The 13,462-nt window shown below is 48.2% G+C and overlaps 1 protein-coding gene across 2 annotated transcripts in view; it reads left to right on the top strand.

Annotated features, from left to right (window-relative positions):
* The window catches only part of CRHR2 (corticotropin releasing hormone receptor 2), a 252,557-nt gene extending 239,599 nt beyond the window's left edge, over positions 1–12,958 (top strand). For both annotated transcript variants that reach the window (XM_037891188.2, XM_037891187.2), the window contains one exon: positions 11,814–12,958. In XM_037891188.2, the coding sequence (XP_037747116.1) occupies positions 11,814–11,954 (141 nt within the window). In that variant the 3' untranslated portion in view covers positions 11,955–12,958. The remainder of the gene's footprint in view (positions 1–11,813) is intronic.
* The last annotated feature ends 504 nt before the right edge of the window (positions 12,959–13,462 follow it).

The raw sequence follows: 13,462 nt of genomic DNA, 5'->3' as shown, positions 1-13,462 counted from the left end.
CCCAGCGTTGAGCGCAATAACTGATGTTTGACTAAAACATAACTTCCAGAAAGGAAGACCTCAAGAAACAGAGCATTAAACTCTGCAGCAGTTTCAATGCCTTGCTTCAGCATTGAGTCACGGTGGAAATATAAATGCAGATGTTAAGAGCTGCATGGAGAGCTCTTGATATAAATAGTATGGGTTGATAGGAATTCTCTGTAATAAGAATAAGCCAAGTAAACTAAAGAGCAAAGTGTATAAGATCATAATTAGGCCAGCCATGATGTACGGGTTGGAATGCTGGCCAATGAAGGAGAGAGAAGAGCAACTATATTACACTGCTGAAATAAGCATCCTCAGGTGGATGCAGCGTAAGATGAGAGCTGATGACTGCTTACTTTGCTTAAGAGCCTTTGGTGAGGGACCTTGTCCAAGGCTTTTTGAAAATCTCAGTAGACTATATCCACTGGATCCCCCTTGTCCACATGCTTGTTGACCCCCTGTGACGTTACCGATCATGGCTTTGGACTAGCCCTTAGCGTGCATTTGGAGCCCTTTGGGATCGCAAGCCTGCGGGTCTCTCTCTAAAAGCTGCACTCAGGCTGCGCCACCAGTTACCGGCTCAGTGCAGGGAGCTCAGGGTAACATTCTCTGGCCTGTGCTATGCAGGGGGTCAGACTCGATGATCGTCACAGTTCCGTCTGGTCTTGACACCTGAGGCTGAAGAAGCCTGTCTCTAGTGTTGCTATTGAGTATACATTGTAGGAGCTGGGCCCCCAAGAGCCATGGCACTGAGGAAAGTGCAGGATGGTGCCTGTCTGAGACCCACGTCCCTTGGGGGGCAGCCCAGCAGGCTGGCATGACAGGACACGTTACCTCCAGGAAGGCTTGGATGGCAAACAGTGTGTCCAAGAGCTGGGATCCGTTGGTGCCCTGGAACAGAAGAGTGTGCACTGAGAAGCAGCTTTTCAATCCACCCCAGGCTTCCCGCCCACCCCTACGGGCCACGTTGTGCAAGTGCTACCACGCTGCATGCAGGCCGCCATCACGCTGTACCCATGGGCCCCATAGACAGAGGGGGCTGTAAGGCACACTGACGGGGTGCAGTCACAGGCACCGCCACGCTGCACCAATGGGCCCCGTGCACAGGGGGGGTCCAAAGGATAGTCGATTTCCTGGCTACCTGCAAAGGGAAAAGGACGCTACTTTCTGTATGCCATACCTAGGTACCCAAGGATTCGATTAGGCCTTGAGACAGTAAACCACACTAGAAAAGGTATACCATGTACCATGGTGAGAAGAGTGGTATGAAGACTTGGCTGGGTAGATAGGAAGGGATGGCATTACACCTGGGGCAGAATGGCAGAATTACACCAAGCACAGAAATGTAGGACTGGAAGGGACCTTGACAGGTCATATAGTCCAGTCTGCTGCACTGAGGCAGAACTACCTATTATCTAGACAGGTGTCAGAGTAGCAGCCGTGTTTGTCTGTATTCGCAAAAAGAAAAGGAGTACTTGTGGCACCTTAGCGACTAACCAATTTATTTTGAGCATAAGCTTTCGTGAGCTACATCGTGAGCTTCACAAAAGCTTATGCTCAGATAAATGTGTTAGTCTCTAAGGTGCCACAAGTACTTCTTTTCTATTATCTAGACTATCCCTGACAGGTGTTTGTAATCTCCTGGAGGCCTTGCTTACACAGTGAATGGGAGAGGTGACAAGATTGAATCCTGCTGTATCCCACATTTGAGAGTCCTTGGGGAAGAAAATAATATACCCAATACCGCCCTCTAGGCTCTGCCAGAGGGGACACCACACACCCCGCCTCAATGAAGAACTGTAAGCAAGTGGGCTAAACTACTCCCAGTAACTGGTTTCAAGGGCTGCTGATAGATCTGATAATATCAGTGTGGATGCTTTTTCTGGCATCCATCTTCTACAAATGGATCATCAGACAAAAATGTCATACTCCTCTCCAAGTCATAGCCTGGTCTCAAATCTAGCTAGTAAGGATCCAGGAGCTTCATAGACTCCAGATGCAACCAGAACAGTCTCATAACTATTGTCTCCATGATCTTCCCTAAAAAAGGGAGTTCTGAAACCCAGACAATACTTGGCGAGACTGTCAAAGTTAAACGATGCTGTCTATGTATTTTCTTGTATGGTTATCTAAGTACTGCTAGTTAAAGGCAGCTGATGTCTTGCCTCCTCAAAAGGAAGCAAGAAGGGAAATCCACAAAGAACCCAGGACAAAACTGTCAAAAGCACTTCAGTGACTTACAAGCCTAAATTCTGTTGACTTTCAAAACATTGTCCCCAGTGCCTTCCTGGAGTTCTTTTTTCAGCCTTGAGGTATGTGGGTCCCTTCACAAGCAATTAGACACTGAATTCCCAGAATATTTTCTGCCTCGTTAAGTGAGGCTAGATAAAATCCTACTAAAAGAAGACTGAGCTTTTGCCCTCTTCTTCTCCAACATTGTTTACACGGTGTCAGCGTGACCACCTCGAATACAGTCGATCTCCTCCCAAATGAAAGTTGAAAACATCAGAAAAGAGAGAGAAACTCTGCCCTGTTTCACATTCTGAATGTATCAGCCTGCCCCCTACTCCGATCCGTTCCGCTCACCTAGACCTCATGGATGTAATGGTAGAGGAGAAGATAATATCTTTGACTCCCCCACATCCACAGCACAGAAAGAGAAAAATCTCTCCGGGCAACTACTGATCAGACTCCAAATGAGTTTTCCACCAGTGGGACTGGCCTCTGACCTGGCTGCCTCATCAACTGCATGATGGAGACAAGAGAACCTGCTAAGATGGTGAGGGGGAAGGATAATGTCTCTTGTAGATACAAGTACATTTTTGCTTGTGTTTAAGGGTTTCATAATATCTCAGAAAGCCATCAGAGGAGTCGTCGGAACGATTGAGAAACACAATCCCGCAAATTCTGGAACCCTTTGGAGGGGTGTCACCAGCTTTCCTGGGAGAATAACAACTCCATCCTCATAAAGTAGTGATGGTACAATAGAGTGCCATAGAATAGATGGCTTAATAAATTGATAGCACCAGATTAAGAAATTACATCATTAGACAGATAGATAACAGGTGAGTTAGCAAAGAAGGGTATTCAGGGAGGGTTGGAATGGTTAAGCTCATTGGCCTTGGAATTAGGTACAATGCAAGGATAAATTTGTCCAATTTTTGGATTCAGAGTATCTTCCCCTTTTGGCCCAGGCACTATCTATCTCCACACACTCTATTATGCTAAAAGTAGCCTATAGTGAATGTATCAGCTTGGAAGCCTGTTCATTATAGCAGCCAGCTATGAATCACCATCTAAATAGTTAGTCATCCACCTGGCCATCTATCAAAACATATTCATTCTGAACCTGAGGGACATGTATTGGGAGTGCCTCAGAACCGCTGAATGAATGTGACTCTGTGGGTGGAGGTTTAATTGTGTATCTAGTACTGGTTTCACTGCCCGATGGCTGGTGGCCTACAAAGAGAATATAAGAACTACTACTGGAGATTACCCTTTAGTGCAAGGTCATGCGAGCGACAAAATCTTCCCTTTCAGGCCCCAGAGTAGCTGCACAGCGTCAGGGCTGCAGTAACCTCTCCTTCAAATGAAGGCATGACTGCAGCGTGAGTAAGAACACCCATGCCAACTTTAAATCTAGCTCGTGTGGGGAACAGTGGTAGTGAGCCCACACTACCCCATCTTATCTGCCCTAGTACAAGCCCGCTGGGGACCCTGGATACATACTCAGGGTCCATGCCACTACATATTCTCTACTACTGTTACTCCCGCTATCTAGATTAAAGCTAACACAAGTGTAGCTACCTGCGCTGCAATCACAACTTCATTTGCTGTGTAGACATACCCTAGATCCTGCCTCTCCCCTAGACAGGGATGTTGTGACTAGTGGAGCCCCAACCCTTGACCCTGTGGCTCCAAACTGTACTAGGGTGGAAGGAGCTTTGTGGCCCAAAGGAGGTGCCGGTGCCAGGAGTAGCCTCCCTGTGCTTTTGGCCCCCATTTGTGGACGTGGGCCGGTCCTGCTGTCTGCTAGAAATTCCATGCTGCAGTTGCGGGGCGCTGGGTTTGTCCTGATGTCTGCACTGTGTGCTGTGTGTCCTTAAAACTATGCAAAACCCACACTGTCTTCATGGAGATTTTCATGCATAGAGATACATTGCTGCCGTTGTCTTAGAAAATAAACCCCAGAGGTCCAGTCTGATTAGTGGCAAACACCCATCCATTCATTACCGGGATTTGCTAAATTGGTGCCAAAAGGCTACTTTCCTGAAAAATGATTAATTGTAATATGATGAACTGGAAAAAAATATTAGAAAAAAAGGAAAGAATTATGTGACATAAAATTCTTGGGTCACACCATCTGCAGATATGAAAAAATGGCCATGTGAGCTGCTTTTCATAAGATTAAATAATCAACTGCATCAGTTCATGTAGGAGCTTTGACTTTTATTAAATTTAGTTACTTCTCTTACAACATATATTGTGTATGTGGAGCCATTAACCAATGGCAATATCTAACTGGGGGCTCCTTTAAATAGAGATGATGTTTGGAATAAACTGGCTGCCCCAGTTATCTATCGATAAGGTTGCCCCACTGGCTTGAGTCGTTAACCTTGCAGAGTTGTTTCCATAAGGTGAAAAATCAATAATATGAGTCAGGTCTGTTCTTGGTTTAAACTTTTGTAACCAAAGAAGCCCCACAGTCCTCTTAGCTCTGACCTGTCATGTGGCCTATTGCCTTGGGCAGTAGTCCTCCATTGTTTGCAGCAATATATCTTTACTACATGAACAGACTTAATTGCTCCCGCTGTTGAGCCTGAATCAGCATGCTTGGCACACCCATTGGCTTTGATGACATGTGAGATTGTCTTTCATCATAACAGCAGTGATCTGCACTACCGAACAGAAGACTTGGGTAGCCCCCAGGACAACTGATTCCGGGGAAGCCATGGAGGTGTCTGTTCATCGACAAGAGCTAGTGAATGTTTCAGATCTAATTGCACTTTTCCTTGTTTGTGCAATTAGTGTACTTTTTGCCCTTTACACGGTTTGGAACAATTGAATGTGACTGGTCAGTTGACAGGGAGTCTCATTTACTGCAGATGGTGCCTTGTTTGAGACTGTAATGTTGCAGGGGACTATTTCAAGTAATTATAATTTTAATGGGTTTTTTTAAGCCAAACTTTAAATTTTGAGCATAAACCAAGAATCCAGAATCAAAGACCTGCTTGTTTTTCTAATTCCTGTAGGTCCTCAGATACAATGGTGAGGGACTTAGACAGACAGACAGTATACTGGCAAAAAGAGCCCACCTAAGACCCAGACTGCTGCAGCTGCAGTCCGTGCAAATAAAGGAGTGGCAATCTGGTTGCGTGCCGGGGGAGATGAAAGAGACACTAACTGAAAGTTAATAGCTTTGATTCTAACCTAGAGGATCTTCCTGCATAACTGTCAGATTCTCTTGTGAACCTCTTTGGTGCACAGAGCGAACGATGAAAAAAGTCAGAGACTTGATGCTGTACACTTTGTCCTCTCCCCTAGATTACAGGGTGAATTTAATGGAACTTCCACCCAGCTTCTCCAGGAGTCATCCCCCAAATCCATTTGTTACCAAAAATCCAAGTTGTAAATTCAGTTATCTCAGTTCATAGCACAATGCTGGGAACTGGAACATAGCATGAGCTCATTCCATGCAGAAGGCAGATGGAACTCGTTAGTGAATTCATCACTTGGACTTGTTTTTATGGAAACATTGTGATAACTCTTGGCCAGAGCCAAAGCCCACTGAAATCAGTGTGAGCCTTTCCATTTACTTCAGTGGCCTGTAGACCAGGCACTCTGAGTCTAGAAGCTGTATCCACCTAGCCACTAGCAAAGCAACGTTGAACAGTCCGGGATCATATACAATCGGGTACAATGGTCATTACTGTTGTCATTGCACCTTAACTACTGCAGCCTGTTCCTTTCTTATCTACCCAACACCTATATCACCTCCCTTCTATCCAAGATCATTTCCCATTGATCTCACCAAGCTGCCCCTTCTTTGAATGCATCCATTTGCTCTCTCTTTTCCACCAGATCATGTTCAAGCTTCATGTCTTCAACCCAAGGCCCTTCCCACCCCTTTTCCTACTTTATTATTATTTATGGGTTTTGCCCTCGCACCTAGAGGCCCCAAGTGGTTGGGTCCCCACCATGTCAAGGATGGTACAAACATATCTAGTTTTCTTTCATTCTGCCTGTGACACATGAAACATCCTCCCAAAACAGATCTGGAAGGCAGCTACGCTCTTCTGCTTCCACTTTTTTCTTAGCACACACTTCTACTTGATGGCTGCAAGAAATTAGCCGACTACTATGGTCAAGGACGAGTATTGCAGGTTTTATCCCTCTCTCTTTCCCTTCCATGATGGTCCCTGTGGCTGGTAGTGGGAATGGACGTGTCCACAGGAGTCTCTCCAATAATATGTGGTCCACAGTATGCAAAGGTTTGAGAATGCGTGGGGTGGGTCATTCAATCAGGAATCCAAAACCATAACCAGGTGACTTCTGTGACCAATCCCACAGCCCAGATTCTACAAACTGAATAGTGAAATACTCACAAAGAACAACCCATGATAACCCATAGGCCCAAATGTGTTGATAAATAGTATTTGACAAACAATTCCAAGGAATGAACAAATTCATGAAGGGCAGGATCAGTTCACAATTTGCAAAGGGTAGAAAGGGTCAAATCACATGATAAATTGTTTGCAACAAATGGTTTGACCAAACAGTTGCAGCCTGGAGAACTGGACTCTGTGATCTAATAGCACAGACAACCTCTGTTATCTCAAGTGATTGACACTTATAGGGACAAAGGTGGTAATTTTTATTTCTCCAGTTGTTTGTGTGCGCTTCGACCATTGACGCCGGTGTCTGTGTCTTTATGCCTCCATGTGCTGTGATAGGCTAGTGTTGTGAATATCAGATCATTGATATTCTAATGCTGTTCCTAGGAGCTGATGATTGACTCCCAAAATGCTAAATAGAGAGGCACAGCATCTGTCGTAAAGAGATCAATTCACATGTCAAGCAGATTACTTTTAAAGGTTGATGGTATTTTGCTTTCACCATGGGCTGTATTCATTGTTTTTTTTAACATGCTGCTGTTCCCGCCACAGCTATTTTTCCCCTGAAATGCTCCATACAAAAGTTCAGTTTTAGCTGAACGCTTGCCGGAGTTTCAGTGCTGAGCATGGTGAGGAGAGGTAAATTTAGAATTACACTTTTCTGCTTCGGCTTTAGACACATCGGGCTAGAGGCACAATAGGATTGAGGCACCTAACTGCCACTTTAAGTACCTAAATTCCAGAAACAGGCTCCACTGGGATGCACAAAGCCCCCGCTCGGCTGCCCCCAAATGCCATAGGTGAATAAACTCGTGTGGCGCCTAGACGTTTGCAGTAAAAGTTCCCTAGGTGCCTATGTTTCACCTCCGAGCATGCACATGGCCACCTCATGCCAGGCAGCTGGATGCCTGAGCCCTAGTACTGTGCACAAACTGAGGGAAGACAGATGTTCCTCACCTAACTCTCCTGTGGGACCTGAGCCCATAAAAGTGGTCAGACCTCACCTCCTGGACCAGGCCCCTAGAGCAGGGATCTCAAACTTGAATCACCACGAGGGCCACATGAGGACTAGTACATTGGCCCAAGGGCCGCATCACTGACCCTCCCCCGCACGCTGCCCCTGGCCCCACCCCCACTTCACCCCTTCCATGAGGCCTCGCCTCTGCCCCGCCTCTTCCCACCCCTTCCCTGCCCCCATTCCAACCCCTTCCCCAAATCCCTGCCCTTGCCCCACCTCTTCTCAGCCTCCTCCCCTGAGCACACAGCTCCCCCGCTCGTCCCCCTCCCTCCTGGAAAGCACTAAGTGCCACAAAACAGCTGTTTGGTGGCGGGAAGCGCCTGCAGGTAGGCAGAGGAGTAGGGACGCGGAGCACTGGGGGGAGGGGGAGGGGAAGCAGGGGGAGGGGAGCCTGGCGGGCCACAGGAAATAACTCCGGGGGGCTTGGGGGGACTCAGGGAGCTTGGCGGGCTGCAGGAAATAACCCAGGCCACGTGTTTGAGAACCCTGCCCTAGAGGGTGAACTTACACAAAACAGCCAGAGGAAGAGGTTATGATGGCATCCACCTTAAAACTTTCAGCCCAGTGGTTACAGCACTCAGCTGGCATGTGGGAGACCCCAGTTCAAGTCCCACCATTGCCTGAGAAGAAGGGGTCTGAACAGGGATCTGTCACCTCTCTGGTGTATGCTCCACCCACTGGGCCCTGGGGTGTTCTGATGTTCAGCACTGTATAAATGATGAAGCGGGGAGAGTTTGAGAGAGCGATTCCATAGGCTCCTGGTTAGAGCTCTGCCCTGGGAGCTGGCTGGCCCAGCATCCAGTCCTCCTGCTCCAGTGACTTTTTTTAATAATCCAGGGTGGAACCGCTTCAACAGGAGAGACTGGGGCAGCCCCACATCAGGATATCCTGTTGCCCAGGGGTGAGAGCGCCCCTCTGAGAGGTGGCAGACCCCAACTCACATCTGTGCTTCCCCTCAGGTGGAGGGGGGGCTTGACCCAAGTGTCTCCCACCGTAACCACTGGCATGAAAGTGAGAAGGTGGACAGTGGCACCATCACCTCCTGCTACAATGACATAGGTGCCTAATGCCAAGAGAGTTTGCAATTGGGAATCCCAAGCTCAGGGAGGTGCCTCCTGGCAGCCCAGGCTTTAGGTGCCTATCTCTGGGAGGGATGGGGCTTATCATGTATCCCTCCCCTTGGCATCGCCCATTGGCCAGCTGAGGCGGCGCCTCACCTAGTGTGTTGGCTTTTATGAATCCCATTCTGAGATGCCCGTCTCTCCCCATTCATGGTAGAGGGAGCTCAGGTGTCGTGAATCCCAGTGATTGTCCGGTGCCTAAAAGTTAGGCCTGGTGATGCTCAGCGGCACCATGTCTACTTTTCCTTGTGACTCCAACCCACACTGGGCGTCGTCGGATTCAGAGTGGCTCTGCCAGGTGTGTGTCGGCTCATCTCTTTAAACGTGCAGCATATTTACACACGTATGGCCCGTAATGGCAGCTTCAGCTGTACAGCTCAGCACTGCTGTTATTGCCCGTTGTCCTGTCTCACACTTCTAAAGCCAAGAGTGGTCTCGTGAATGCATGCGAACCACTTCTTGTTCAGATTCACGTCTTTATCTCCAGGTCACTCTATTTGACTTGATTGGCTTGAAGCTCAATTGATAAACCTAATCTGGCTTCATTATCCAGATGGTCAAAACAGATTGCTCAGAAGCATACAGGGGCCATTAAATAACTCATCATTTCCATGACCCACTAGAGTGCTGCTCTGTGAGCACCTGGGATTCATTAGTTATGTCAGGACTGTCAAGCTGTCTGCAAGATAATTATCAGGCTACATAGTACAGCCACACGAGCATCCTTCTGTATCACGGGGTGGGCTGTGTGTGTGAAATTCACTGATTAGGTGGGCTTAAGTGGGAGCTAGGCCTTTTGTTGGTCTCCTGCACAGGGGTGGATTTCACTCTGGGAGGAAACTCTTCCCTAATGAAATCTCAGCATCTGGTGACTTTTTGTCTGTGTGTGAGTGTGGAATGTGCAAAGGGAGATCTCGAATGTGCTGCAAAAGGAAGGAAGGGGAAAGCCCACGTTCAGTACAGGATAGTTCCAACCGCCCCATTACCTCTTAGATTCTGTGTGACCCACAGCACGTTTGTGTGCCATCCTTGTGTTATCATAGAAATGGAAGGGACCTTGAGAAGTCATCAAGTCCAGCTCCCTGCACTGTGGCAGGACCAAGGAAACCTAGACCATCCCTGACAGGTGTTTGTCCAGCCTGTTCTTAAAACCTCCCATGACGGTGATGCTCATATCATTATTGTGTGTGCTCACCTAAAAACAGAAGGGGGGGAAATATCCCTTTTCTGCTCTATACTGAACCACCTTGGGCTGCCTATGGGCAACATCAGACGCATAACAAGCCTCCAGGCTATGACTTGACTTTCTCTCCACTCTGCATCCCTGTAGCACACATCAGCATCTGTCTTTCTGCCGCTCCCATGGGCCAGCGGTTTCTTTTTGTACGAGACACGGTCAATAAAAAGAACCGATGAATCAACTAACAACTGAGCATTATCAGCCTGCTTCTGACATAACTGCAGAAGACCTATTCCATTCCCAGGGAGGGGTCAGGAGTCTATTTTATATGGGTAAAAATCACCATTTCATAATTCAAGTCTCTTTTTATGATGGTTATGGAAATTGGACTAGGAAAACAGGGAATGTGGGTTGCACCCAATTTATAGTATGTGCAAGTTTGGGAGTGGGCAGCAGCTTACAGGGACACATCACCTTCAAAATCACACTGCGGTCTGAAGACATTTGGCTATGATTGTTACGTACAAGTGTTGTGATTTTGTATTAGCGCGGCGCCTGAAGTCTTCAAAAGAAACCGAGGCCCCATCGTGCCGGTGCACACACAGAGTAAGAGACAGCCTCTGTTGTGAAGAGCCTGCACCCAAAATAGACCAGACAAAGGGTGGGGGAAAAGGAAGCATTATCGGCCCTTTTACAGAGGGGGAGATGAAGCACAGAGACGCTAACTCATTGCCCAAGGTCACACAAGAAGTGTGTGGCGAAGCCAGGAATTGAACCCAGGGATGAGACCCTTGTTGCCACTTTACACCCAATAAAATGGCTGGAGCGGCATAAAGAGGCTCTAAGGGTACGTCTACACAGCAGCTAGACACACGCGGCTGGTCTGTGCCAGCCGATTTGGGCTGCGGGGCTGTTTCATTGCTGGGGAGACTTCCGGGCTCAGGCTGGAGCCCAGGCTCTGGGGCCCTCCCACCTCACAGAATCCTAGAGCCCACCCTGGGGCCGGAAGCCTACATTGCAATTAAACAGCCCCGTGAGCCTGAGCCAGCTGGCACCGGCCAGCCACGGGTTTTTCATTGCAGTATAGCCCCGGTTCTGGATACGATTTGGTCATGCAGGTTGCAGAAGTCATGGAATCTATGACTTCCAGAGACCTCCGTGACTTCAGCCTGCGGTGCTGTGGTGTCCCCTGCCGCCCGCAGTGGCTCGGAGCCCCCCACCGACTGCAGCAGCTGGGAGCTGCAGAGTATCCCCATGGGCGGGGACCCCCTGGAGCTCTGAGCCACCGCGGGCAGTGGGCTCCCCTGCGCCCCGCAACTCCCAGCTCCTGCAGGCAGCAGGGGTTCCCAGAGCGCCAAGCCATGGGCGGCAGAGGGACCCCACAGCTCCAAGTCATGGGTGGCTGGGGGACCCTGGGAACTCCCAGCCGGGGTCCCCACAACTGCCCAGCCACCCTGGGTGGCGGGGGACCCCAGAGCCCCAGCAGCAAGGATGGGTGCTGGAGCCTTTTCCCTCCCAGTTTTGTAACGGTTATTTTTAGTGTAGGTCACAAACAGGTCACGGGCTTCTGTGAATTTTTCTTTATTGCCTGTGACCTGTCTGTCACTTGTACTAAAAATCCCCATGACAAAATGGGGGCCTTAATTATGAGGTGCTCTAGTACTGCGGTAATGGGGGCTGTAGACGCACATAAGCTAGACCATAAAGCCCCCAACATTAGCAAAGGAGACTCTGGGTCATTGCAGAACTCGGACCTCCCTTTTCTGAAATTGACTCGATTTCAAGTTGACAGCATCCTCTTCACGGGAGAAGCGGGTTCCTTCCGAATACTCACACCCTTCCCTCTCTCCCCTCAGGTCCGCTCGGCCGCGAGAAAACGCTGGCATCGCTGGCAGGACCACCACGCCCTGCGGGTGCGCGTGGCCCGGGCTATGTCGATTCCCACCTCCCCAACGAGAATCAGCTTCCACAGCATCAAACAGACGGCGGCAGTTTGACCACACAGACATCCAGCCACCTTCAGAGTTTTTCCCTCTTCCCCTTTTTGTCTGTCTTTCCTCCTTTTCTCAGCACTGTGCTCTTCTTGCAGCGAGATGCTCCCTTGTGTCTTGGTGGACATTTGTCCATTTATGTATGAGGCTGCTTTAAGGCAACCGGCCAAAAATATAACAAAGAAAGGAGCGCAGGGGGGAGGAGAGGGGAGCAGGTTTAGGAACAATGGGATTTAAAACTGGTAGCCCCATTCGGAGATTTTCAGCATCTAATGACAAAGGGGAAAAACCTGGTGGAAGGAACAATCGATTTCGTTTTTCTTTAAGGATTGTGGTTAAAGAGACTGTTTTGACAAATTGCCCGCCTCATTCCACACTTCAACTCCTAATGATTTCAACAGGTTTGTTCTGTAGATTGTCTGTCTGTCTCCTTCTTTGAGCTTGGTAAAAGTCTTGCCTAGTGAGCAAGGGAGCAGGCAAAAGGGGATCTGGCAGGTGTTTGGGGGGATCGGGATGTGTGTATCTTCCCCACTGCTCCCTCTGCTGGGTTAGAGAATCACTGGTCTATTTAACAGCCAGCTATTTGTCCTGCTGGCACCCAGCCTTGTTCACATATGAGGTTTTGAAACGGACAAACTCAGCCGTATCTCTGGATCTCTCTATAAATTACTGTGTTTCATCTCTGCTTAGCCGAATAGTTTTGAAACTGTGTAAGCAGCCACCGGACCTCTTTGTTTTACCTGGTGGCATGGAAAGGACAACTGAGGATTTGCTCAGCTGTATTGCTTGGGTTTCAAAATAATAAAATAAAAGGGAAGCTGTGTAAAAACTCATAACGCTGATGGTGACGGGGATGATATTTGAATTACGAGGAATGTGCAAAGTGCTGCACGAAGACTTTCTATTTTGTGTTTTGAACTAGAGCAAACGTATCTACTAGGCTTTTTATGTGATGTTCAGAAATACTGTATATTTTCAATAATAAACACTATTCTGGGTTGGTTTCTATTGATCAAGATGGCTTTTTAGGTTGGGGAGGAAGAGGAAATGAGGTCTGGGGGTTAGTGAGAGCGTTTGATACCTAAGCATGGGAAATGGAAAGCAACAAAACATCTTGGACAAAGAGAACCCACTTGAAAAAAACATACCGCAAAAGGGCCCTTCAAAGGAACAAGAAATTCCTCCATTCTCAGGGTATTCTCTTTGCATCCGATCCCTGAAGAGCAGAGCCTAGATGACATCCCATTGCTGGGCACAGTTCCTTTCATCACACTCAATTTCAGTAGCGAAGAAGAAAGCAGGTTATAAAATATCCTCTCTCTCCCTAGAAAAAAGAATCTCCCCCAGCACCTGGGTGACTTGTTCTGTTCAGGTTAGCAGCAACACAGCTGCCAGGGGTTTCGTGGAGGGAAGTTGCATTTTTCCTTCTCGGGTTTGTGGAGCTCCAAAGACTTCCCTGCTGAGTTCGGTCTCTAAGCCCACAAACCTCTCTGCTCTCTTCCAACTGGCATCTC

The sequence above is a fragment of the Chelonia mydas genome, chromosome 2, assembly GCF_015237465.2.
Source record: "Chelonia mydas isolate rCheMyd1 chromosome 2, rCheMyd1.pri.v2, whole genome shotgun sequence".
NCBI lineage: Eukaryota > Metazoa > Chordata > Testudines > Cheloniidae > Chelonia > Chelonia mydas.
Note: the sequence above shows the minus strand (reverse complement) of the source record. Positions and strands in the feature narration are given on the sequence as shown.